The 27190-nt window shown below is 40.2% G+C and overlaps 1 protein-coding gene and 1 long non-coding RNA gene across 2 annotated transcripts in view; one reads left to right on the top strand and one right to left on the bottom strand.

Annotated features, from left to right (window-relative positions):
• LOC149997581 (uncharacterized) overlaps positions 1 to 22274 on the top strand; it is a 29621-nt gene extending 7347 nt beyond the window's left edge. Inside the window, exon 2 of the long non-coding RNA XR_016514137.1 lies at positions 21452 to 22274. This is a non-coding gene — a long non-coding RNA (uncharacterized LOC149997581). The remainder of the gene's footprint in view (positions 1 to 21451) is intronic.
• Positions 1081 to 26724, bottom strand: LOC149997580 (myosin-1). Its single transcript, XM_090291964.1, has 40 exons — positions 26700 to 26724; positions 26421 to 26451; positions 24592 to 24835; positions 24349 to 24492; positions 24081 to 24237; positions 22970 to 22997; positions 22090 to 22204; positions 21906 to 21998; positions 21710 to 21773; positions 20953 to 21051; positions 20757 to 20860; positions 20465 to 20603; positions 20129 to 20247; positions 19890 to 20039; positions 17863 to 18033; positions 17457 to 17766; positions 17286 to 17362; positions 15741 to 15828; positions 15541 to 15658; positions 15137 to 15260; positions 14912 to 15048; positions 14559 to 14814; positions 12269 to 12511; positions 12004 to 12180; positions 11058 to 11203; positions 10888 to 10978; positions 10414 to 10803; positions 9504 to 9630; positions 7821 to 7939; positions 7505 to 7701; positions 6048 to 6231; positions 5621 to 5786; positions 5407 to 5531; positions 4707 to 5015; positions 4419 to 4622; positions 3986 to 4111; positions 3726 to 3896; positions 3355 to 3459; positions 3137 to 3232; positions 1081 to 1342 (listed from the first exon to the last, which is right to left on the bottom strand). The coding sequence occupies exons 3-40, from the start codon at positions 24793 to 24795 to the stop codon at positions 1190 to 1192; spliced, it is 5826 nt and encodes a 1941-aa protein (XP_090148090.1). The 5' UTR covers positions 24796 to 24835; positions 26421 to 26451; positions 26700 to 26724; the 3' UTR covers positions 1081 to 1189.
• Positions 26725 to 27190: the final 466 nt, after the last annotated feature.

Raw genomic sequence — 27190 nt, 5'->3', positions numbered from 1 at the left:
GAAAGTTGGATAATATATTGAGGACTATTAACTGTTTTATAAATTACTTTAAAGTGAGCTCAAGATGTAGTGTTAATCAATCCAATAATCAATACAAAATAAGTGAAGGCACATAACAACCCAGCGGGAAACGTCTCCAGGAGCCGAAGTCTGGAAGTGTGTAGCTGAATAATTTAACCTGCTGTATAGCAACTATTTAATTTTGTATGGTTTCTCTTAAATAGATTGTATACTGTTCTTGTAAGGTCTTTGTTATATTCCTAATAGACAAGATACTTGCTTGCTCCCCGTCTGTAAAAAATTAGATAAGACACAATGTAGCAACCTAAAGACAGAATCATGAGAGTAGGAAACTGACTTAAAAAATATTAGTTAGCCTTCTCTTGCTATCAGAAGTACTGTGAGGAAGCATTATAAAAGATGCAGAAGCTTCCAAAGAGAGAAAAAAGAACAAATACGGAAAATATGTTTATTCTTACCTCCTGTTTACCATTCTAACGTGGTAACAAGGGAGGAGGCTCAGTAAAACAACTCAACGTCTGTAGGTAACAAAAAGCTAAGAATCTCATATTTAAAAAGGACCAAAAAGCTAAGAATCTCATATTTAAAAAGAACATAGTTCCCCCTCCAGGGATCCTAATCGCAAATTAATAGTTCATATCATTATAGGGGAGAGTTTGCAGTTTAAATATTTTTAAGTGTCTCATCTAAATTGTTTACTTTCTCTTTTATGTTGCCAATTAATGTTTTACCATATTTTTACTCAGCCTTGGGATCAAGGCCGTTAACTTCATTAACAGAAATCTGCTGTCCTGATAACTAGCTAGTGTTTCGCTGAGAGAGGTTTAACAGATCCTCTGCGCTCTGTAGGGCTAAGGCCCGTGTCCAGGTCTCCCCGGCTCCCCACAGGGACGTGTGTGGTTTAGAGCCCTGGCTAACTGGGATTGACCTGGCTGCTCCTCTCACCTTTTAGTTTTTGCTGACTAAATCCTTCTCCATAAGATAATAAGCAAAATGTTTTTTCTTTATTTGATGCATGAAAAGGTAGATGGACCCAGTGTGGGGGGAAAGAGACACAAATTCTTTGCAAATAAATTTTTTATCTGCAAAAACTGTAAGTACAAAACAGAGTGACAAAGAACTTCACATTTTGTGCATTTCTTTGGTCACCTTTCAGCATTTGGATGAATTACTCTTCGCTTATGATTTTTGTGTGCACCTCGCGGCTCTTCACCCGCAGCTTGTTGACCTGGGACTCAGCAATGTCCGCCCGCTCCTCGGCCTCCTCCAGCTCGTGCTGCAGCTTGCGGAACTTGGACAGGTTGACATTGGATTGCTCCTCCTGAGAATGAATGGAAATGCATTTAGGAGCGAATAAAATTCAGAATTTCTAGTTTCTTAAGTCAATGGGTCTTGATTTTTTTTTAACTTAAAAATGTATTCAGTCTAGCAAACCTATTTTAAAAACCTAGAGAAATGCTCTCGAACTTTTTCTTGTATTAACTCTTCTCATGCATCTTGAACTCCTGGATAACATGTAGGGACTAGTGACATTCACCTCCAAGATGTTTTAAAAGATCTCCTTTCAGAACTTCTGAACATCTTAGAGCTACTCCTGATAGGCCAGCTTTCCAGGCTCCTCTCCTTTCAGAATCCTCAGAATGGAATGAGGCCTTTTTAAAAGGCATATCTGCAATCTATATTATGCCAAACCGATAGCCTTGAGTATAAATTATTGCCATTTAAGGAAGTTTAGAAACTAAGCAAGAAGTTGATTATTTTCTAAAATAGTCTGAGTGGTCTCTGATTATGTTTGAATATACAGCAGTGAATTTGAGAAGACCAGTTCTGGTTTAGTCTCTCATAATCATTCTTTTTTAGAAGGCTCATTCAGAATCATCCCAAATATGGCATTCAAATTTAGGACATTAATAAAACTTGAAAAACTAAATAACAGAGTTTGAAAAAACCTCAGGTCTTCCTGTTATAAATAAAGTAGGAGCTAGAGGAATATTAACTAAGCCATCTCTCTCTCCCTCCCTCTCTCTCTCTCTCTCTCTCTCTCTCTCTCTCTCTCTCTCTCTCTCTTTCTCTCGCGCGCACACTCTATCAAACCTTAAAGGTTTAGAGGTCAGGGGAAAAATAAAAACCATATATGAACAGAACAACTGATTTATCATATGTAGATCTGCCTAGCCATACTTTTATACCTAGGAAATTGGTGTTACTTGAACATTGTTTCCAATGAATCACAGGCTGGTGGAATGAGATAAAGTGGAATGCTAAGGATCCATGGTTTGAACAAAACTCAGACCTTCTGAGCCCCAGGTTTAATATTTAACTGCTTACTTGACACCTTCATTTGTGTGTATAATTGTATTTTTCAAACAATGTTTCCAAAACAGAACTCCTGTTTTCTTCTTGCCCTGCAGACCTGTTCTTTCCTTAGTTCTTCATTTTAGTTATATGCTACCCACCTGTTTACTCAAACCACAACTTGACAAATTACCTTTGATTTTCTTTCTCTCATCTCCCAAGTGCAACCCTTTAGCATATCTTGTAGCTTCTACCTCCAAAACATCTCCACTTCATTCTGTATGCTCCGCTACTATCCTAATCCAGGCCATGGGACCACCTGAAAAGCCTCCTAAAATGTTTTGCTGTACCAACCTATGTTACCCAATAGTCATTCTCCACATAGTAGCCAGAATACTATTTAAAAATATATACCTAAGTCAGGGCATGACTGACCCAATGGAAAACCATTCTGTGGCTTCCCAGTGTCCTATTGCACTTAGAATAAAAGCCAGACTTCTTATCATGACCTAGAAGACCCTGTGATACTCCTGCCCAGCTCTTCAGCTCCATCTCTACTACAGTCTCCCTTGTTCTGCTTCTCAAACCAGACTCCTTTCTGCTCAAACGCTTTGCATTTGCTTTCCACCACCCCTAGAACATTTTTTCATGGCTCATCAAGTGGTTGGTTTCTTCTCATTCTTCAGACCTTCATTGACCCATTTCCCTTTAATCTTTCCTCATTTTACCCTTTTCATTCTTTCAACCCTTTAAGCAAATTGACTTGGACATATCTGAGAACGGGAGGCTGCCCAATCACCCCAAGGGATTCTGTACTCACCGCTTCCTCAGCTTGTCTCTTGTAAGCTTTCACCTTCGCTTGCAGTTTATCTACCAGATCCTGGAGCCTCAGGACATTCTTGCGGTCTTCCTCAGTCTGAAATAATATTTTAAAGAGTGAGATTCTTGAAAGTACAAATACCATCATATTTTGTTGTACATTTGGTTTTCGATCCTTTGCAGACTGGAATGAAAACCTAGACAAGCCATTTTTCTCACCTGATAAGTGAGTTCCTTCACTCTTCTTTCATGTTTACGTAGACCCTTGACAGTTTCAACATTGCGCTTCTGTTCACTTTCAACTTCTGCTTCCAGCTCACGCACCTGTAAGAAAATGGGCATTTTAAAGACATATATTGTAATCTATTCACTGGATTTCTGCTTTTCATATGGCCTTTAGTACTTGTTTTACTCTGCTTTATATGTAGTTTTTGATGCCCTAGCCTAATGTATCCCCTTATAAGCACTCTGCAGCAAGGCATATCTCTCATTCGTGTCTGTATGCCATGCGTTATCTAGTAGTGTGAAGTAGTCAAAAATCATGCGTTCCGTTGGAACGAGATGGGAAATACGCTGATCAGAAGACCCACCCTGGCTTCCAGTTTCTGGATCTGCTTCTTCCCGCCCTTCAGGGCCAGCTGCTCAGCCTCATCCAGACGGTGCTGCAGGTCCTTCACCGTCTGCTCCAGGTTCTTCTTCATCCGCTCCAGGTGGGCGCTGGTGTCCTGCTCCTTCTTCAGCTCCTCAGCCATCATGGCCGCCTAATTAGCAGCAAATGAAAACCATTCAGAGATCTGAGATAGCACATCAAGATTCAAATCTGACCACCACTACGCTGCCCTCAGCTCACATCAGTGATGGCCTTCTTGGCCTTCTCTTCTGCGTTGCGAGCTTCCTGGACAATGTCCTCCATCTCTCCCTGGATCTGGGAAATGTCTGTCTCCAGCTTCTTCTTGGTGTTGATCAGGCTGGTGTTCTGGTTAAAATATTTAGAAATATTAAGTACATGAGAACAAAATTAAGATGCCTGCAGTTCTAATGAAATCACAAACTAATTAATTAAATTAACTGATCAGTCTCTGAGTTGACAATGTATTTTTAAAAGACAATTCTGGATGTCAAAATTCAGATAAGCAAAAATATTGTTAATACAAATATTAAGTATTTTAAGCTTTACCCTCCATGAAACATTATGAATACATTTTTAGATAGTACTAAGACATGAACAAGAATTTGATTTTTCTTCCTCTATTTTTTACTATTCTCTTATTCTGCCTACTCACTTGGGTGTGCAGGAGCTGGACACGCTCACTGGCGTCCAGCAGCTCCTGCTCGGCGACTTTCCTGCTCCTCTCCGTCTGCTCCAGGGTGGCCCGCAGCTCCTCGATCTCCGCCTGCAGCAGGTTGGCTCTGCGCTCCACCATGGCCAGCTGCTCTTTCAGGTCCTCCTGGCCCCGGAGAGCGTCATCCAGGTGGATCTGCGTGTCCTGTGCAATGAACCGTCATTGAGACATCTTGTTCTCAGGCCTCAGTCACCCCGACGCCTGGGACCATCTCCTGAACCCCTTTACCTTGAGAATGCCTTGGGTGTTCCTGTAGTTCCTCAGGGCCTCAGCAGCCATGCGGTTGGCGTGGTTCAGCTGGATTTCCATTTCATTCAGATCTCCTTCCATCTTCTTCTTGATCCTAATCGCATCGTTCCTGCTCCTGATCTCAGCATCCAGTGTGCTCTGCATCGACTCCACAACTCTAATGTGGTTTCTCTTCAGCTGGTCAATTTCCTCATCCTTTTCAGCAATTTTCCTGTCAATTTCAGACTTGACTTGGTTCAACTCCAGCTGGATGCGCAGGATCTTTCCCTCTTCGTGTTCAAGTGACGCCTTAATGTGAGCAAGAGGGGACATAAGCAGGGAATGGAAGTGTTGGTATTCTAGGAATAGGAATTAGTTTCTAGTTTTGTGCTGCCATAACACATCTTTATTCCACTGTTATAGAAATTTCTACAGTGTGTTATTATTGGTTTTATATACTTCCATCTCCCCAGCTAGATAGTGCCCTTGAGAGCAATGTCTTTAACTTCATCTTTGCTTTCCCAGTGTCTAGCAGTTTATCTGACATAGAATTCTGTTAGTTGTATATATGGTCAATTCTCCATCCCCATACTTGTATGTAGTGTAAAAATTATTTGTCTTTTCTCTTGATTCACCAATCTTGCATGCAGTAGACCCTAATTTTTCTCAAAATTGTTGTTGGATGTACAGTAATGTTTACCTCTGCCTCCTCTAAAGCAGCCTGAAGTTCAGACTTTTCTTGCTCAATTTGCTTCTTTATTTTTTCCAATTCATGAATACGTTTCCCTCCTTCTGCAATCTGCTCAGTGAGATCAGAAATCTCCTCTGTTGGTGAACAAGAATATACAAATTGGTTCAGTGAAGGAAAACATTCTTTTAACTCTTTTGTTAAAGAAAATGTAAACTATACTCACGTTGCAAATTCTTATTTTCCCGCTTCAAGGTTTCAAGGTGGTCTAAGGATTCCTCATAAGCGTTCTTAATCTTGAACAGCTCTGTGCTGAGGGAGCGAGACTCTTTTTGGGAAGCTTCAAGTTCAGCATGAGTTTCTTCATACTTCTGTTTCCATTCTGCAAGGACCTGAGGGGCAAGGAATAGTCAAGAAATTTAGTGGAGAGAGTTTGATGTAACGAAGCCATTTATTCTAGCAACTCTCAAATAAAGTTGAGACTGAAAAATTATTATGAATGAGAACAGTAAAAACCACAGGAATTCCCCACCCACCCACGAGACAGGAGCTCCTGAGAATAGCCCTCAGATGGTTGGAATAAGGCACATTGAATAGCAGGTTATCTTTAATCCTGTGTTGGGTGCTGAGGCAGAAACTTCTTCAGAAATTACCTTATCGAAGTTCCTCTGCTTTTTGTCCAGGGCTGCGCAGGCAGCGTTAGATCTCTCCACATCCAGCATGAGGTCCTCCACCTCATTCTGGAGCCGCTGCTTCGTCTTCTCAAGGGAGGCACACTTGGCGTTCACAGCTTCCACGTGCTCCTCAGCATCCTGCAGCCGCTGGGCCAGCTTCTTCCTGAGAGGTGAAATAGGGACAATAGAAGTAAATGGTCATCAGTGGAACTGGGTGTTTGAGGTGGGTACGAGAGAGTGATTTCCACAGTCAGACTCCTAATACCTTGCTTTTCAAACTTGTTTTGTAGGTCCAGTTCAGTATTAACTCATTCCCACTCTCCTACCAACCAAATACTGAAAGCAACCCAAATTTCAGTATCTCTGTACTTCACGGTCTGGCTTTCAGGCAATCATAATCAGCCCAGGCCACCATTCTACCCTTCAAGGTAGCTGGTTCAGTCCTCCTTGAGGGAATATTAATATCCACCTTGAATAACTGTTATTTATGCCTTTTCCCCACTGAATTTTGATCTCCAGAGAGTAGAGTCTGTATTTTGCTAATCTTTGTGTATTCTTGTACGCTGTCATGCACATTAAGTACTCAGATGTCATATTAATTGAATTCAAATAAAGTTATACTTGATTTTGTCTAATTACCTAATTATACCCCTTATTTTCCTAGCTTTTCATAAATCCTTTAATAAAAGGCTCTCTTAAATATATATCAATTTTCTTTTAAGAGCTCTACTAAGAATTTATTCTAAAGCATCCACTAAAATACTAAAATTCCAATGATATGGATGTACATTAGCCATAGACTAAATGAAGAGATCTCTCCTTAAACTTTCTGTTGAATAAGTAGGTCCTTTCTGTACAGATTCTCTCTCTCTCTCTAACAGTTAAGTCTTGAACGTTTGATTGCATTGTATATGTAGTCCTTCATAAAACAATTTTATTTCTTTTACAGAATTTTATGTCTACTTTTTACTTTATTGTCTTTAACAATATATTTGTCCCCCCCTTTTAAAATATAGCCACATTTTCATATCTCGAAAGTAGGGACTAGACTTTAAAACCTAATTATTTTTCTCTCACATACCTATCATCTTGGACCAATATTTTTGTTAGTTGCTGGGAGAGAGGGAAGACACAAGAAAGTATAATAATTCTTATTCTATCTACACTTGTATAGATAGAATGATGGCACATGTTCCCCCTTTTAAAAACAGTCATTCAGTTTCCTTTTGCCTTATGTCCTTTCTCTTTCTACTGTCCAGCTTAATTTCTTTCTTTAGACAGTCTACAGCATTTTTCTTCCTTAGTTTTATGTTCATGTATGTTTTTTTCCTAGTTTTTTATTGTTATGGGAGCAATGGACATTTGCCCATTTAATAGTGGTAACAGAAGCACTTTGTTAACAGAGGTACTTCATTTTAACTAAGTCTAGAACATACTTGGCTTCCTCCAGCTCCTCCGTGCGCTGGATGGCGTCCGTCTCATACTTGGTCCTCCACTGGGCAACCTCGCTGTTGGCCTTGGACATTGCCCTCTGCAGCTCGGCCTTGGCTTCCTGCTCCTCCTCATACTGCTCCCGCAGCAGGTCACAGTCGTGGCGGGAGGACTGCAGGGCGTGGGCCAGAGCACTCTTGGCCTGAGAACATAGAGATTGGTGATTTAATTTTATATATTTAAAGTAATATTGAGTACCTAAGCTCCTATAGGTTACTGGGAGAAAATCCGCAGAAGTAAGCAGAAACAAGCAGGGCTTACCTTGATCTCCTCCTCAAGCTGTCTTTTCAGTTCCTCAATCTGTTGTGTGAATGCTTGTTTGCCCCTTGAGAGCTGAGAAACTAAAGAGTCCTTTTCATCTACTTGGCGTGAATATTCACCTATAAGGATCAAGATCCAGAAAATTCAACTTTACTTTGAAATCAAAGCTCTAAATTAAAAACTAGAGCATAGAAAGGAAACTGGATCAAAATATGATCAAGGTTCATGGATTACAACAAACCACCAACATCCACTTTAACGATGAGAAGAAAATCTATGTAAAACTGAGAAGTATAAAAAATGTTGAGGCAGATTATATGCTTATGAACAATACAAAGATTTGGGAGGTATTTAAGATTATTTGATTACCATAGAAATTGTTAAGAAACATGAAAAGAAATATGTCAAACCAACAGAACACTGTTTAAAACAATAGTGTTGTACTAGTTTACCCTCCATTGAAAGTTGATTTAAACAAATAGTTATTCTGTAGAAAATAGGAGACTTTGAGCAATTCCCTCTGTAATCAGAAGTGATGTTCAAAAGAAAATTGTGGAATCATTTTTATATTAAGAAATGATCAAGTATTCTTCCAGTCTCAGAGGAGATGATTTATGGGGTAGCTAATCAGTTCCTAAACTAAATGGCATTTAAATCGATCTCCAATTCTTTAAGCATCATAATTCAGAAGATACATTATATTATATTAAATATAGAGAAAAACTTTTCAACACCATTTTTCAGCTGGTTACCTGGAAATTTTCTCTCTTACATTTAATAAGAATCACAACTTGCATTTTTCTGTACCACTAAATTACTAGGTGCAAACATGTATTGAGGAAAAGAAACTACAAGGAGCATTTTGATTCTTTTAGAATACAGTTTTTCTTTTTCATAAAGTATACTTACCATTTTTATAACAGTAATAAAAACCTCACTTTGTGCTTTGTTCTAGAAAGAACAATATTTGAATGAACGTGAAAGAATAAAGTGGTTCCAACACCTTGATTTGCCTATTGGTTTAATAGTTCAGATGGTCTATAAATAATTTCCATTATGCTCCTTCTCCCTAGGAGATGTAGAACTGTGATAGAAAGGTGGACTAGTTGATAGGGGGAGGAATGAATGCGGAGATTCCCCAATTTGGATAGTCAAAATGCTATGAATCTCACTTAAGTGTTCCTAGGGTTGTGGTCCTGAATACTTCCCTCTTTCACTGTGGTAGCTACCAGCAATTGGAAAAGCTTCAGGAAAATGACTGCAGTAACCATTCTTGAACAAGTCACTTTGTCACTACCATAATTTGTCATCTTAAATATGGGGATAACATTATACAGTCTACTGAGAACAATAAAGTAATAAATAACTCATGGAAGCATTTTGAAAAGTGAAAATAAATAATGTGAGGATATACTTTTTACTTAATAACTTTTTGATTAGAGTCAAATCTGCTGTAAAGTGTTTTTAAAAAACCCAGTTCTCTTTATTATTAAAAAACAAACAAAAATAAAACAAAGTAAAAAGAAAGAAGGCTGTTCCTGTCAGTGGGCAATAATGTGTTTGTATGAGTGGGCACCTCCAGAAGGTAATATATGATCTCAAATAAGTCAGAGCAGAGTCTTTCAACAAATTGACCATCCAAAGCAAATTTGTCATTCAAGGTCAACACTGTAAGTGGCCCACCTGCTTCCGTCTGCAGGCGAGCTCTCTGAGCCGTCAGGTCATTGATCAGCCGCTGCTGCTCTTCTTCCTTCGATTTCAGTTCACTCAGTTGATCTTCTAGAGTGCGGCACATCTTTTCAAGGTTTCCCTGCATTCAAAAGGTGATAGAAGACACCTCAAGCATGTATTTGGATCATAGAAAGTGTTATTAATGCCAAGTATTCCACAGGAGCTTCAGTACTCATTTATTCTTGAGAATCAACTATTTTTACAAACAAAAATAACTGAAGCCTTAGACTATGATGGGAAGAGTAATGAGATATATAGCCTATTTGTGAATTTGTCTTTACTCAATTGGCTTATCTTAATATGAGAATAATTCTATTTGATTCAGTTCATGAGATTTTATTGAGAAGCAAATTATGTATTTGTGCTTAAAGAAAAACAAGAAGCGCCCTGACTGGTGTGGCTCAGTGGATTGAGCACTGGCCTGAGAACCAAAGGGTCATCAGTTCAATTCCCAGTCAGGGCACATGCCTGGGTTGCAGGCCAGGTCCCCAGTTGGGGGCGCATAAGAAGCAACCACACACTGATGCTTCTCTCCCTTCCTTCACCCATCTCTAAAAATAAATAAATAAAATATTTTTTAAAAAAAGAAAAGAAAAACAAGAAGCTTAATCAAGGTGAGTTGTTTTAAAAATCTCAAAACGTATACTTGAATTGTGTTTTTTATTTGAAAGATCTGAAGTTTTCACGATGCGTATTCTTTGGATATGGTTCTTCCATAACGAGTGAGCACTTTACCCCATCACACCCAAGTTGCCCCTCCTTCTGACCAGTCTCTTGCCTTGTCCTTACATAGTCTCCTGCCAGTTACTAATGATTCCTGAACGGCTGACTCACACCTGTGGTACAGAAACCACGACTATACCTTGGCTTTGGAGACAGTCTCCATGTTACTGCTCAGGTCATCGATCTCCATCTTCATCTCGCTCTTCTCCTTCTCCAGCTTCTGCTTGACCCTCTGCAGGTTGTCTATCTGCTCCCCAAGTTCAGCCACACTGTCCGCGTGCTTCTTCCTCAGGGTGGCCGCCGTGGCTTCGTGCTGCAGGGTGGCCTCCTCCAGGTCCCGGCGCATTTTCTGGAACTCAGCCTCCCTCTTCTTGTTCATCTCAATCTGGGCCGAAGTGGCGCCCCCAGCCTCTTCCAGCCGCTCACTGATCTCCTCCAGTTCCCGGGAGAGGTCAGAGCGTTGCTTCTCGGCTTTGGCCCGAGAGGCCCGCTCTGCCTCGATTTCCTCCTCCAGCTCCTCTATGCGCGCCTGGGAGAGACAAACCAACATTAATGTGAATTCATGGCAGTTTGGGTCCTGTAATGCCTAGAAAAGGTGGACTTAATGACTTACCTGTAACTCCTTGATCTTCTTCTGCAGCTGCATCCCAAGGGCCTGTTCATCTTCAATCTTGCTTTGCAGGTTGCTCATTTCAAACTCTTTCCTGTTAGAAAAGCACTTTATGTAGGTCACAGAGATATTAATAGTAATTTCCCCACGAAACTATCGTCCTTGCTGCTTACTTTTTAAGCTTTTCATCAAGTTGCTGTTTGTCATTTTCTACATCCATTGTGGATTCTTGGGCCAATTTTAGGTCTCCCTCCAGTTTCCTCTTTGCTCTTTCTAGATCCATCCGGATTTTCTTTTCTTGCTCCAGAGACCCTTCAAGCTAAATGTTAATGATCCATGAGTACAGTTTCTTGCATGTTACCACCTTTGTCCCAGCTTGAACTTGTAAACATTAACTCACATGTTATCCACAAATTATTTTAATTTTTCGTTTAATTACACAAATTTGTTCCATCTATTTCATTTTAATTACTATTTATTTAGTCCAAGGATTCATTATTTAAAGGGTGAAATGCACCTCACTGACACATTTTTTTTACAGTAAACTCCCAGGGAGACATCATGTCTTCTCTATGTTCCCACTGGACTTAATTGTGATCTGTGCTTCACCACATGGACTGAACACCACAGCAGTCTATTCCCAAACCATGACCTTTGTCAAGTCCTCCCTTATTCAGACATTTGCTGTGGGTTCTCTATTCGATATCAGAACATGTTTAAAGCCAAATTTATTTTTCACATTTTTTATTTGAAACCCTCTTAGTCCTTGTGAGAGGAAACCTTATGGATCATTATTGCTTCTTTGCTCTAGTTATGCTTCCCACTTAGAAAGGCCTCTCTCTTCTGTATCTTTCTATAGTCTCTCTCCATTCAAGCCCAGCAAAAGACCCACCTTGTTTGTACAGCTTTTCCTCCCATTCTTCCCCCTAATTCTTCTTACCCATGTTATCTGCTACAACTAACTTTCTTTATTGATTTGTTTGACTTATGTGTCCATCTTGGTTCTTGTAGAAAGGATAATGTCCTATACCATTTATTTATTGGAAGCTCTTAATGCAAACTCATGCTTACTTAGTTACAAAATTAAAAAATAATTTTTTTACATTATGTTAGGCTTACATCATCTACTTGCTGCTCTAGCTTGATTTTAGCTTTGGTCAGGGTGTTGACTTTGTCCTCTTCTGCCTGCAGGTCATCCAGGGTCTGCTGATGGGCCTCTTGGAGGGCCTTCTTCTCCTTGGTCAGCTTAGCTATGGTTTCATCCAGGCCTGCCATCTCTTCCGTGAGGTTTTTCACCTAGAAAGTTAAGGAAGAGAATGTCTCTACTATGAAGCAGCTTGTTGGAGTAGAACCCCTATAGAGTATAACAGAATATGTTCCACACCTTGTTCTCTGTGGCATGCTTCTCCTTTTCAACCTTGGCCAGTGTCAGCTCAAGGTCATCTATGTCTTTCTTCAGCTCTGAACATTCATCCTCCAGTTTCCTCTTCTTGGCCGTCAGCTCAGCATTGATCTCTTCCTCGTCCTCAGCTCTCTCGGTCACCTCTTTGATTTTGGCCTCCAGCTGGATTTTGGTTTTGATCAGCTGGTCGCATCTTTCCTCTGCATCAGCCAAGCTATCTGCTTCCTGAGAAAGAAAAATAGACACTTATACTGTAGTTCTCTGGATTTTTTCAGATTTTATTAATATTTTGAAGTCAAACAATTAAATTGTGTTTTAAAGCTTTAGGTTAATTTTTATTAGCTTTCCATCATTTAGGAATATTTATTGGACACTTATGACACTGAAGATAAAATAAAGGAGTTTAAGTCATGGTTCCTGGTGAAATTATGACACAATTATATTTTAGACGATGGGGTTTAGGGTATGCTGTCTCAAAATATGGCACTTTGGCATATTGAAAATCTTAAGCTGAAGGAGTTTGAGAAAATAGCAGAATAAGGAAGGTCACGCTGACCTCATCCCCTCGCCCTTCTTCCTGAAACAGGTCATGAAACTCCCATGTGAACTGCATCCTCTCTGTACTAGGAGGAAAGGAGACATTCTTATCACCAGTGATGGGGAATTGGGGATTGAGAAGGCTGTAGAAGCAAACCTTATTACACTAACCCTTATCTTTCTAGTTACTTCTTCACTATTAACTAACCCTGGCACAAACCCCTGTGTCTTGTCAATTCTTTCCAAATTTATTCTTTCTTTGTCTGAAAGGTATCAAAGCTTCCTGCTTCAGTCACTTCTTCTGGTCTTCTTGTGAAGACTCCCAAGTTTATGGAAAAATTTAATAAAATTTGTATGCTTTTCTCCTGTTAATCTGTCTTTGTTGGTTTAATCTTCAGACCCAGCCAGGGTTAAGGAAAACTTTTTTATCCTCTACATGATAACTTATATTTAATGTGTTGGCATATAATTTTATATCAGTCAGTATTATTTAATATTTATTTCCAGAAAAATTTAGTATATGAAAAACAAAATTGTTGGGTATCTCTCAGGTTGCTGGAAGGGAGGGGTAATATCGGAAAAGTGACTTAAAAGGAAGACATGTCCCACAGTGACAGAGTAGATGAGAACTAAAAGGAGCACCTGGAAGAACTAAGGGGAACTGAACATGGTAAAGTTGGTTCTCAGAGAAGCAGCAAGCAGGCCTTTCATGAGAAGAGACAGCAGTTGGACTATAATCTTTCTGAGAGCAGAGACTATGTCTCTTGCTCAGAGTTGTATACCTTGTGTTTGGAAGTTCATCAAATATTTGTTAAATGAATAGTTGACAGAATAATGTTGGAAAGAGGCCATTCTATACTCAAAGGAGAGGAGTATGTTTGGATACAGCACGATACCCCCTACAATTATCCTTTGATTTTTGAAGATATAAGGAACCTCCCCTCAATTTAGGAAACCCTGATGTATGTAAACTATGAGGAAAGTCACAGTGCCAACTTAGGTACTTACAATTCATTTTCCTTTAAATTTTTTAGTTTTGTGTCCAAGACCTATAGGTCCAATATAGTTCCCTTCTGAATTCAGAAGGCTAGAAGATAAGCTTTATTGTTTCTGTTGTTGATTTCAGTGGTAGCAACTGAAATTCTCATGCCATTTGGGTTACAGAAATGGGTTAGGCTGTGACGTTTGATCAAATTTTTCTTCCCAAGTCTTGAATATTTATTGGGACATCAGAACAAGAATATCAACACTATCTGTCATGCTTTGCATAGAAAATTGATACTACTCATAGAAAGTATTGTCATGATCCTTGCAATGATCCTGTCCTTTCAGGTACCAGAGAGTTTCTAAACATAGAGTTCAGAGGGAAGTTGCCAGAACACCATAGATATAAAAATTCAGAATATTGGTTTCGATGTTCTTTTTTCACTGCTCCTTTTTGCATTTTCAGTAGAGAGAATGTTAGGCAGCAAAGATCACCTTATCTCTTGCCCGTATTCTGCTAGGAGAAACAATAGATGGAAAGAAAAACCCTTGTGTTTCCCTTCTCAATGGCAAGGAATCCTATCACAGTTCTTTTTAGTAATACTGCATGTGAAATTTTATAGAACATTTTCAGAAGTTGTGAATTAGGAAAGACTGATAATCAATCCCTTAGGTGGAATCTAGACTCTCCCCTAGAATTACTTGAATAAAATTTAACATCAGATGACAAGAAATGGGTTCTGACACTCACAGATTGAACCTGGAGTTGTAGGTCATTTTTCTCTTGCATCAGAACAACCATTTTTTCTTCTAGCTCTTTTCTTTTGGCCTCAGCCTTTGCCAGGTTTTCTTTGGTCTTCTCAAATTCTTCCTTCATGTTGGCCATCTCCTTCTCGGTCTCCGCGCTCTTGAGGAGGGGCTTGATCTTGAAATACAGCTTCATCCAGGGCCAGTGCTTCACATTCATGAAAGCACGGACGTTGTACTGGATGCAGAAGATGGACTCTCTGTGATAGGAACAGAAATGTTCAAAGTCTGCTTATAACAGGAATCAGAGTATAAAACCCTGGCCGATGAGATTTAGTAAAGTACCCCTGTTAATACCTCCTCTCCACCATCTTCTGGTACTCCACTCTGGCCAGGAACCCCCGGCACCTGGCCTGCGTCCGGGTGATCAGCTGGGCCAGCTTGTCGTCTCGCATCTCCTCCAGGAGCCCCAGGAGGCCGGCCTTGAAAAAGACCTGCGCATGGCCAGAGTTGTGGGTCAGAGACTTCGTATCAACTTCAGAGGGACAGGAATAGCGTCAGGTAGACTTCAGAGACCATTACCTTGGTGTGACCAAATTTGTACTGAGTGTGGTCAATGTCAATGGACCCAAGGAGCTTCTCAGAAGCCTTCTTGCTGTCAATGAACTGTCCTTCAGGGATGGCACTTGCATTTAGTACCTTGTATCTGTTTAACAAATAAATGATATAGCTGGTGTCATGAACAAGAAGTCTTTCTGCCATACTGTAGAAACAACATAGTTGTTGGCTAGTCTAACAAACATAAGAAATCATATCTACCTCTTTATTCTCCATATATTCAAAGGGTGTCAAACTTTTGGTATGTCAACACAGAGTCAGTTAAATTTGTTTCTCTCCAATTTTAATAGAAGGTGGAAATGTTTTCTATTGAAAAATTAAAGTAAATAAAAAGAATCTCAAAATAATTTGTGGAGAAAAAGTCTGACCTCTGTTTGAAGTCTGCATAAATGATTCTGCTCGGGAATCCCTTCCTGCAGATGCGGATGCCTTCCAGCACGCCATTGCACCTCAGCTGGTGCAGGACAAGTTCGTGCTCCATGGCCCCTAAAAGGAAGAATACACATGCCTCATTTCCTGGTCTAAAGCAAACGCGCTGGAGCTTGTCTGGATAGCAGAACTGTCTTACCAGGTGTTTTGGTTTCATTGGGGATGATGCACCGTACAAAGTGAGGGTGAGTGCTCCTCAGGTTAGTCATCAGCTTGTTCAGATTTTCCTGTGGAACCATATGAATATTTGGTTTAAAATGTATACTATTTTCATACATTCATATATGTATGAATTATGTGATCCATGACATTTATTTAATTCTTTTTTACTTTTTTAATTATTAATTTTTACATTTTATTTGTCAAGTACAGTTTAATTCAATATTATTTTATGTTATTTTCAGGTGCACAGCTTAATGGTTAGACAATCATGTACTTTACAAAGTGTCCCATCCGATGCTTCCAGACCCATCCAGATTTGAACTTGTAAAGAGCTAGCTCTGGAATTTCCACATGCCTAAAATGATCTTCTATTTCCTATTTTTTGCTACACACAAACACACACACACACACACACACACACACACACACACACAGTGTTGTTCACTGTCATTGAATAGGATAGCATATATCATATGGAAATACTCTACCCAACTATTTTGCCTAGATATGTGGTCTGGTTTACAAATAATTCAATGTGTTTCTCCAAATCTCCATTTCTTTCTTTTTAAAAAACATACTTATTTATTTTAGAGCAAGAGGAAGGAGAGAGAGAGAGAGAAACAATGATGTGAGAGAGAAACAATTGGTTGCCTCCCACATGCACCTTGACCAGGGACCAAACCCGCCACCTAGTATGTGCCCTGACCAGGAATCAAACCCTCAGCCCTTTGGTGTATGGGATGATGCTCCAACCAACTGAACCACACTGGCCAGGGCTCTATTTATTTCTTTACCCAACTTTCAATTGTATCTGCTTCCCTATCACAAGCTTATTCTTTATCATAGTTAGACAGCTGTGTCCTCCTTCTGGTTCCATAGAAAGTAGCCTCATAATGCCTTACTCTGGGAATTGGCAGAAAATTGGCAGCTACGTAACCAAGTGTGAGATGTTTTCCAAGGAAATCCTGGTTTTTCAGAATAACTAGAGCTTTAATATTTTACAGATTAGATTGTCAAAAGTAAATTTTCCTTTAAGGACTATCTCTTATCACATCTGGTTCTTACTTTTTTAGGTCAGCTTCCAATCCCTACCGTTATTCTATGCTCAGCCTTTGAAACCTGCTCATTTCAGTTCTATACCAATATACACCTAAGCTTGCATCATTTGGAGGTTCCCAAAATCTCAAGCAAATCTCATGTTTTGGTTAATCCTATCCCAACAGAAACTTTTAAGTGTCAAGTGACCTAATTCCTTGGCCCACAAATTGAATTTCACAATCTCATACCGCTTTCTGCAATTCACTCTCATCCCTCCTGAGACGTGTATCTCCTATACTACACCAAGTATTGCTTCCAGACTACCACCGCGCTCCCTGAGACTGACTTCTACCACTACCTGCTGGCCTTTCTCCTTGAGTCATATCCAGCTCTAGAATCTTTGCAACATTGCTTCCTCTTCCACACACACAAAAGTGAAACTTTTTAATTTCCTGCATCTAATTAGAGAGAATAAAGTTTGTACCCTGAAGAGAGCAGACACCGTCTGGAAGGAAGAACCCTTCTTCTTGCCGCCTTTCTTTCCACCACCACCACCAGCCTCTGAGGAGGACAGAGAAAGCACACAGTCATAGTGCAGCTTTTCTCAGTTTATGTTTTATACATTCCGTAAAAGATGCGTTCTATTGAAAATTACCTGCTTCAGCAGCAGCTGCCCCAGAGAAGAGGTAAGCTAAAGTTTTCAGTGACGACTTCTGGTACAGCCCAACCACGGTCTCGTTCAGGGGGTCCTTGTTCTTGTCCAGCCAGCCGGCAATGTTGTAGTCCACGGTGCCCGCGTAGTGCACCAGCGAGAAGTGGGCCTCGGCCTTGCCCTTGGCAGGCTTGGGCTTCTGGAAGTTGTTGGACTTGCCCAGGTGCTGTTCATACAGCTTGTTCTTGAAGGAGGTGTCCGTGGCCTTGGGGAACATGCACTCCTCTTCCAGGATGGAGAAGATGCCCATGGGCTAGATTTAGGCAAAATGCACACGGGGTAACTAAGAGCTGCAGTGTGAACAGCAGAGTATACGAGGAGAGGGCACCGAGCTGGTAGAATAGGATACCTTCTCGATGAGCTCAATGCAGGCAGCCAGGTCCATCCCGAAGTCGATGAACTCCCACTCGATGCCTTCCTTCTTGTACTCCTCCTGCTCCAGCACGAACATGTGGTGGTTGAAAAACTGCTGCAGCTTCTCGTTGGTGAAGTTGATGCACAGCTGCTCCAGGCTGTTGAACTAAATAAGTGGAAAATACAAATGAACATTAATTTTATAATAAAAGCTTCTACTTGATAGGGGGCTTTCTTAGTTGGCTAGTCTAACTGCCTCTTAGGATGGTGTGGCTTCTTCCTGCCTGTAGCGAGCCCCTCTCCCCCTCCTGCCTGGTTCGCTGCTGCGGGCTGAAAAGTGTCACCTCCCTTGTGGGAAGCGTCTCCTAAACAGGAATAAACAGAGTCTGGATGATGCTTCCCTATGCAGTAAAACAATTATTGGGTTTTTACAATATCTACTTTTGCTAGTTAGAGGTTTCTTAGTAATTTATCTCTTTATGATTATGTTGTATAACTAGCTAAGAATGAGACATGTGAGTCACTGTGGTCTCTATGTTGTTATTAATAATAAGAGTGAAAATTCAACAACTAACATTTGTTGAACATTTACTATAAGCACTGTGCTAAGTGCTTATATAAATTATTACATTTAATCCTCATAGCTGCCTATTCAAAGTGGTACAATTTACTCATTTCATGGATGAGGAAACACTATTAAAGAGGTTGTGCAACCTGAGCAGGATGCTGCCAGTCAGGGGCAGGGCAGGTGCTCCAGTGCTTTCACAGCAGAGCCAGCTTTTGCTCAGTGCTAGAACGCGGGGTCTGCTCTGCTCTGCTGTTCAGGATGCCTAGGTCTAAACTCAATTGTGAATGCTCGTGTCTAGGAACTGTGTCACCATACACAGAAGCCAAAGAGGTTTTACCACACGGATGAACCTGGCAAGCATTACGCTAAGTGAAAGATGCCAGTCATGAAGGACCATGTATTATATGGTTCCATTTCTATGAAATGTCCAGAAGAGGCAAACCCATGGAGGCAAAGATTAGTGGTTATCAGGGGTTGGAGGACAGGGAAGTCAGGAATGACTTAATAGGGGTGGGGTTTCTTGTTGGGGTGATGAAACTCGTCTAAAATCGTTTGTCGTGATGTTTGGACATATCTGCAAATACACTAAAAACCATTGAGTTAAATGGGTAAAATTTATGGTATGTGAATTACATCTCAATAAGTCTGCTATTAAATAATTCGAAGACATTGCAAGTATGCACTGTTAGTTTTCTGATTTGAAAAAAATGAGAATTGCTCTTCTTCTTGCTTGATGCCAGACTATTCCTTTCTTCCCACATGGGCTTAGGAATTTCTGGAAATGCCCTTTCCCCTAAAACTCAGAAAGATTCCTCCAGTGTCTATCTGTCAACTCATTGGATAAGGTATAGAAATGCTACTTGTGGATCAGACACATCTGTCAGGTAGGACTTTGGTACCCTTGTTTTCTAAGCTGTATGGGAGGTGTTCTTTCTCAGACAGATGAATTTGTGTTATGTTACAATGCCATATCCATCCTCTACAGCTGGATATTTCAGGGCAGATAGGAATCTTGAAATCTTTCTTTGAATTTGTTATTGTTTTTTCCACTGTCATCTTTGTGACCCTCATCACCTTCTTTATCATTTACTGAGTACTGTGTGCTTGGGGTTTGTGCTTAGGACTTTAAATACAGAAATCTTGTAACTGGCAGAACAGCCCAGAAGTAAGTGTGTTATTTGGAGGTCTAGGTGACATACTTATAAGTCCCAGTTGAATTTCCTTGTGATTTTGGTCGGACACCATTCCCATTATCCAAGTTTATATAGATAGGAATTGTCAGAGGTGGAGTTTGAGTGCAGATCTGTCTCACACCAAAGTTCATGCCCTTTTATGGGCTTCTGGTCTTCTTTCACATGTCAATTTTGGAGGACAGCTATTTTTCATAGACCTTTTCCAATATTGATTGAAGCAGTATTAGTAAACTTCCCTGCCACAAAGTTCTGTTAACTCACATCAAAGATCTCAAAGCCAGCGATGTCCAAGACCCCGATGAAGTACTGCCTGGGCTGCTTGGTGTCCAGCTGCTGGTTGATGCGGGTGACCATCCACAGGAACATCTTCTCATAGACGGCTTTGGCCAGAGCACCCACTGAGTTGTACACCTTCACGAGAACAGAAACAACCGTTGGTGTCCTTAAAGACATGTTTTGAAGTTTAGGATGTGTGTCATTCCTTGGAGTAATGCACTTACCTGTTGTACAGTCTGACCTTTGGTGACATACTCATTGCCGACCTTGACCCTGGGGTAGCAGAGGGCTTTGAGCAGGTCGGCAGAGTTCAGACCCTGGAGATAGGCTGCCTTGTCAGCAACTGTAGAGACAAAATTCAGGCACCCAGCATGACCTACTGTGCACCACACATTTCACAGGCACAGAGTAATCAGTGAGTCACTTTATAGAGTGTCTATGTGGGGATGAACTTGGGTATGTTCATGAGAAGCTCCGTTCTAAAGGAGGCATGAGTTTGGAATGGGCTTTTGTTGCCTGGGTTCTCTTATTAAAAACAGGAATGGAGCTTCATTTGGTACCTTCCGTGCCATCTGGCTCAGCTTGCTCCTCACGCTGCTTTTGCTTGAATTTCATATTCCCATAATGCATAACTCCCCCTGTGAGCTTATAGATGGACCCTCTTTCATCAGCAGTGAAGCCCAAGATGTCAATGGCGCTCTGCCAGGACAAATGAGAGAAGACTTAGGGCAGAAGACACTAAATTCTTTAGGAGAATGTATACTATAGCCTTACATACACACACCTACAGCAGGTCACTGTTGTCATTCCCATACATAATGGATTTGAAAAACAACTGCATGTGTGACTTACATCAGTGGCCATCAGCTCTTCCTGGTCATCAATGCTGGGCACTGTGATCTCCCCTTGACTGACAAAGGCATAGTCGTATGGGTTGGTGGTGATCAGGAGCATTTCTGGTTACATAGAATTCAGGCAATACATTTTACATTAGAAGATATTAATAAAACGGTTATCCCCTAGCTTATACATGAAAATTCTTTCTTACCAATTAGCTCTGGCTTCTTGTTAGACATGATCTGATAAAAAATATGGTAACTTCTTTCTGCCTTTAGCTGGAAAGTGACTCTAGACTTCTCCAGGAGATCTGCAATGCAAAGTAGACATTGGATTATGGGGAAATTGTAACGTTTCTGGAGTGGTTTTGGCACTTGGGGTCATCACTAAATCTCATTGGCCCCTTGAGATTTCAGCTGAATGTTCCCATGAGGTGCCACATATTACATCTCTACAATGACAGTTGCTCTTCCCATCTCTAGAAAGAAACTAAAGCATGCTGGCCCAAAGCATATTTATTTCTCATACAGAAAACCCTTCATGTATGAAATATAGTTCATTCTTGATAACCTGTCTCTGCCCAGGGTCTCTTCTCACTTCATAATAGAGGGAATACAAAAAGCAAAGTTTATCAAGGCTCAGACTAGGAAGTAATTGCACTGACTCAACTCAGAGGCAACTCATTTAACCCCAATGTTCTTTTTCCTTAGAAAACTTTGAAATTAATTCTGAGGCTGGAATAATTCATACAAGCCCGACGGCTCCTGGCAGTTCCTACAGAATCGTTAGCTCATGACTGACATGGGTAAAGCAGGCTGTGGACTCTGGGTAAGGCTGGCATTGAGCGCGGGCACGTCTGGCAGCAGACCGGCGCTTCACAGGCTCCAGGCTCAGCAGGAGCTGCAAGATGTTCCTCCAAACCATCGTTTGTCGTCTTTGGATTCTGTTCAGGCGGTCCTGTTACTCACATGTTTCAATATCAGCAGAAGCCAGTTTCCCCGTGGTACCAAAGTGGATCCTGATGAATTTACCCTGCAAGTAAAAGAGATGATGTTATGTACAAAGCCCGGAGCACACAAGAAAGATGAGATTGAAATAATAATTCAGACATGCTTTCTCTGGCAGTTAGGGCTGAGAAAACCCTTCTGCGACCAAGAGACTTACAAAGCGAGAGGAATTGTCATTCCTCACGGTCTTGGCGTTGCCAAAGGCCTCCAGCAGGGGGTTGGCACTGATGATTTGATCTTCCAGAGTCCCCTGCAAAGACAGGAGCAGTGCTCACACCTGAGGCTCCATGCTTCCCGAGCACCCCACGAGTCTTGATTCTGTCTCTGACTATCAGACTCACCTGCATTTTGCCAGAAGTAGCCTCCTCCTTCTTCTTGTCCCCAGTAACTGCAATTGTTGCAAAGTACTGGATGACACGCTTGGTGTTCACAGTCTTCCCTGCACCGGATTCTCCGCTGTCAAACAGTATCAAACATATGTCAGAAATTAAATTATGTGACAAATGAAACTACTTTCATCAGCACACTTACTACCTATGCCTCTGTTTTTATATGTCTTTGTCAGTCTCCTAGATCTTTTTCTTCAGCCTGCATATCGTTTATTACTTCTGTTGCTTATCACTGACAAGATATAGGGAAATTCATTCGTTTTTTATGTAACACATATTTCTTCAGTGCTTCAAATATGCCAGGATTTCTTCTAGGTGCTGTGTCCTAGGCTTGAGAGGACCAAAATGTAGCCATTCAACAACTAAGTAGGAAATTAAACAATTAGTAAAACACTATGAAACAATGCTAGGATTCTTCAGTTTCTTTAGACCAAAGACATGGCTCCAGTTAGGTCTTTGAAGAAATTCACATTCCTCAGGTAGGTCTTAAAAATGAACCATGGTAGCATTCCCACCCTGCTTCACCTCCAGAAGGCTGGGTGTTGCTCTCTGCCCTGTACCAGGTTGGGCCTGTGTCCCAGAATGGGTTTTATAGCTCCTACTCCCACGTAAGTCCTATGGAACTTTCAAGACTGGACTAACAAATGATATAATTTGCAGCATTATTATTTTACATTCTGATGCAATCTAAACCCTACAATAAATTGAAAACAATATCTAGTTTAAGTTGATTATGCCATTAGTATGTGAACATTAACTAATTTCTCCTTTTGTTTTTTTATTTTCCCAGTGAGAATAAAATAATAATAAGACTCAGAATAGTAATACATACGTGATTAGGATAGACTGATTCTCCCGATCTGAAAAACAAAAACAAAAAAAAAACAATGGCCAGTCAGCATATATACCAGTTATACAAACAAAGCTTTCTATAAGGAAACACTTAGGGCATTGCATATAAATACCATATTCAATGGAGTTTTTTAACATATTATTATAAAGTTACATATGATGTTATTCTTAGGCCTCTTAAGTTAGAGAAGAGGAAAATAAAATGTCATATCTTAAAATCCTTAAGCCCCCACAGGAAGTGTGTCCTTCTGACTTAAAACAAAGAACAGTATTTTCCAAAGGCAGACACATTCCCTAGTTGTCATGTGTAGATTTCAATGTCATGCGAAGTGCTGATTAATACATATAACTGAAAAATGCACAATGTTCTAAGGTTTTGGACTATAGTTTAATAGGTTGAAATAGTATTAATCAAGCCAAGGTTGAGATTTACGTTCTAAATTGATCAGTTGGCCACACACACGTGCGCGCGCATGTCTCAGGGCCATAGACTGCAACCTTAACTCTGATCGGTCTTCCCAGAGGTATGACACTGAGTCAGGAAAGGCAGGTGGAAGAAGGTGCTTTAACCAGAAACAGTCCTTTTAAAGGGGGAAATGACAACTTCTGTTTATATGACTGTAGTCTCTATATACCTCTTCATTCAAAGAGAGGGTATTGTCTGAAATGAGCTCTGATGGCTTAAGAGATTAAAAGTATCTCTAGAAGTAGCCAATTCATAATCAAGAAATTTAGGCACTAAAACGATTGAACACATTTATTATTTCTACTCAGACAATATGATTCAGTTATATCTTAATTATAGTATTGTTACTTAAACATATAAACCAAATTACATCTTTCCAAGTAGGGAGACTAAACAAACAATAAGGATGGAACAGGAGATGCTCTGGTAAAGTCACGGAGTTGGTATCAGGAGAACGAGGTTTTAGTTCCTGCTCGGACAGCATGTACCTTGCTGTGTTTTAGTCACTTCTGTTGCACAACTAGGAGGTTGGATTAGATTATGTCTAAAGGTCTGTCTGGCGTTCACATTTTGTGGTTATATAACTGGTGGACTAATTCATATGAAAAACAGTTGAGCCGCTCACCAGTCAGCATGAACTGATAGGCGTTGTCAGAGATGGAGAAGATGTGGGGCGGGGCCTCCTGGCGCTTCTTGCCTCGGTAGGCCGTCACCACCTCTGCATTATACACTGGCAGCCACTTGTAGGGGTTGACAGTGACACAGAACAGGCCTGAGTAGGTCTATACCAAAAAGAAAAAACATATAATTAATTTATAGGGGCCTTAATAATCTACTACTTTTCAAAAATATTAACTACCTATATGAGCAGAATGCCATGAGAAAGAACTCACGTAGATCATCCAGGCTGCATAACGCTCTTTGAGGTTGTACAGCACAGCGGGCTCGTGCAGGTGAGTCATCATGGCCATGTCCTCGATCTTGTCATATTTGGGAGGGTTCATGGGGTAGACTTGGTCATCTTTTACAGTTACAGTCTGTACAATCAAATAAAAGAGGCCAGGTGAAAAAGATGTAGTGTCAGCTCACCTGACCCAAAATGAGGCGGTCTAATCATGTGCAGAGGTGTTACTCACCGCTCCACCTTCGGTCTTGACTGTCACCTTCCCCGATTCCCTGCTCTGCACTGTCGCCTTCACAAAGGACTCCTTAGGGTCCACCACAAAGACTGATGACTTGGCATCAAAGGGCTTATTCTGGGCCTCGATTCGCTCCTTTTCAGACTTTCGGAGGTAAGGAGCAGCATCCCCAAAAATTGCCATCTCAGAGTCGGAACTCATGGCTGCGGGTTATGGATGGCAGCCCAGTTGAAGACTCTGCCTGGCAGAAGAAGAAAAGATATTATACAAATTCAGAAACTGGACCGTCATATTACCATTGAAAAAAATAAAACATTACATGATTTTCTAATTACTTTGTTGTACATCTGAAACTAATCTAGAATAATATTGAATGTAAACTGTAATTGAATAATTAAAAAATAATAAAATTAAAATTAAAAAAGAAAAAGGAAAGAAAAAAATTCTTTATTTACTGACCAGTTCAGTGCTTAGCATTGCATGGAGTGGGACCACCTCCCTGGCTTGGCTAGAGGTGAAAGGTCAGTGTCCACACTCGGTGCCAGTGCTCACAGGCCCTTCATCATGCATTTGGAAAGAGACTATTGTAATCTGGCTTACCTTCTGTAGGATATTGTAGTTGCTTTCTGAGTTTCTCCTGTTATGTATGCTAATTTTTAGAACTACCTACTATGGGCTCATATAGAACACAAAGCTAAGACAATCGTGGGAGTTCTCCCTCTCTTTCACTTATTGTTCTTGTCTTCCGGTAGGACCATGAATGCCTTGCAGGCAGAGGGCACTTTTCCCTCTATGGCATCCTTCACACCTCTTAGGCCACATGTCAGATACCACCAATAGCTCAAAGCTGACTTTGTGAGTAAAAATAACAGTAGAAATACGTTGCTAACATTGTAGGAACTATTTTGTATGTGGTGAAAATCTTTTCATCATAGATGTGGATTTTCAAAGACTACTCAATAAAGGAAAGCAAAAATGTAGGGGCTTTGTTTTGCATTGTTTTATTAAAATATATTCTATTATTCATCAATTTCTCTAGTTCTTGTATCATAATTTTAATAAACTCAACTTTTTAACCTGTTTTCAGTATTTCTTAAGACTTAATATAAAATGTTATTACCTATATTTTATTGCTGTATTATTAATATTTTTAAAATTTCACAAAATTTGTTTTCAAGATTCACCTTTTGCCACTTTAAAATTAATTAATCCTGTCAGTTATGATCATAGGTACTAATAAACATATCTCTTCTAGGAAAACTTAAAGCACGCAGGCAAACTTCCACATTTTCCCACCCACACTACAGTGATTAGTGACACAAACAAAGTGCTTTGTCTTGCTGAAAATGCTCATAATCATTTTCCATATGATACTTTTTTAAATTTCTATTTTACAGATTGTGAAACGACATTCATATTTAAGTCATTTTTCAAAGCAAGTATTCAGTCCATTCAGACAGCTCCTCAAGGTTATGTTATATATTGCTGAGTAAAAGCTGTATAGTATAGGAAATTTACATTTTCTCTATAAATTAATAACACTGAAATGTTTACTATGTATTATAATTTAATTACTTAAAAGACAAATTGCAATGTTGCAAATAGAAAAATTATGTATGAAACTCCTGAAGACTCTGAGAAAGCATTTCCATATGTGACGAAGGACATAAATGCGTAAGAACCAGTTTCTAACATCCCCCTCAGAACTGTTCAAGGGAAGCTGTGAAATTGAAATGCTTTTATTTTCTAACCCCCTGAGTGCTCTCCAAGCCACTGCGGAAGATTTCTCACACCTTGCAAGGAATGAGAAAAAGTCAGTTTCTTACCTTGGAGCTGCAACCTTGAAGTGTGTCAGAACTGTAAGAAAAAGAACAAATTTCTTCTGAATTAAAGTCTAACAATTCCCAGTAATAGTGTGCATAACCCTTAACCGAGAACCAGGAAATGACTGGGAACACTAAAACATCTAATTAAAATTGCTCTGGAGTAAGTTGGTGCCTCATGGCAGGGCTGCCAGGGCGATGGGAGCCAGGATGTGTGTCATGCGTGAAGGCAGCCAGACATCCCTTACCGTCCCTCAGACAGAGCCCTGTCCTCACACTTACCTTGAAGCGTTATGAGGAAAGACAAGTCATACTCATTCCAAGGGTACTTTTATAGGATCAAATATGGAAAACACGTAGCCGCCTCCTCTTTCTTAAAACATATTTGGCAAAACATGTTTTTGGCAATGAAGGTCTCCAAGCATTAATTCCCTTCATATTAAAGATGTTTGGATATAATTAGAAATATTTCCTCTCACATTGGGTTAAGTATATGAATCAATCTCCTATAAATAATTTGAGTCGTTGGCAATCTGAAAGTGATCTGCCTTTGGAATAATGCAAGGTGATTTTTCAAAGGCAGCTCTGTTCTGGAATCCCTGGACTTTGTTGCCTGCTGTTCTTCTGTTTCACTGAGTTGACTGCGAAGTCTTGTCAGCTGCCTGCACAATTGCAGATATTATTCCAGGGAAGGAAGTTTCTGCTTTATACCAGAATTGTGAAAATATTGCTTGCTCCTCCCAAGAAGGCATTTTTTTTTTTTTGCAATTTAT

Source organism: Furipterus horrens, unplaced genomic scaffold (assembly GCF_987537825.1).
Source record: "Furipterus horrens unplaced genomic scaffold, mFurHor1.1.pri manual_scaffold_11, whole genome shotgun sequence".
Classification (NCBI taxonomy): domain Eukaryota; kingdom Metazoa; phylum Chordata; class Mammalia; order Chiroptera; family Furipteridae; genus Furipterus; species Furipterus horrens.
Note: the sequence above shows the minus strand (reverse complement) of the source record. Positions and strands in the feature narration are given on the sequence as shown.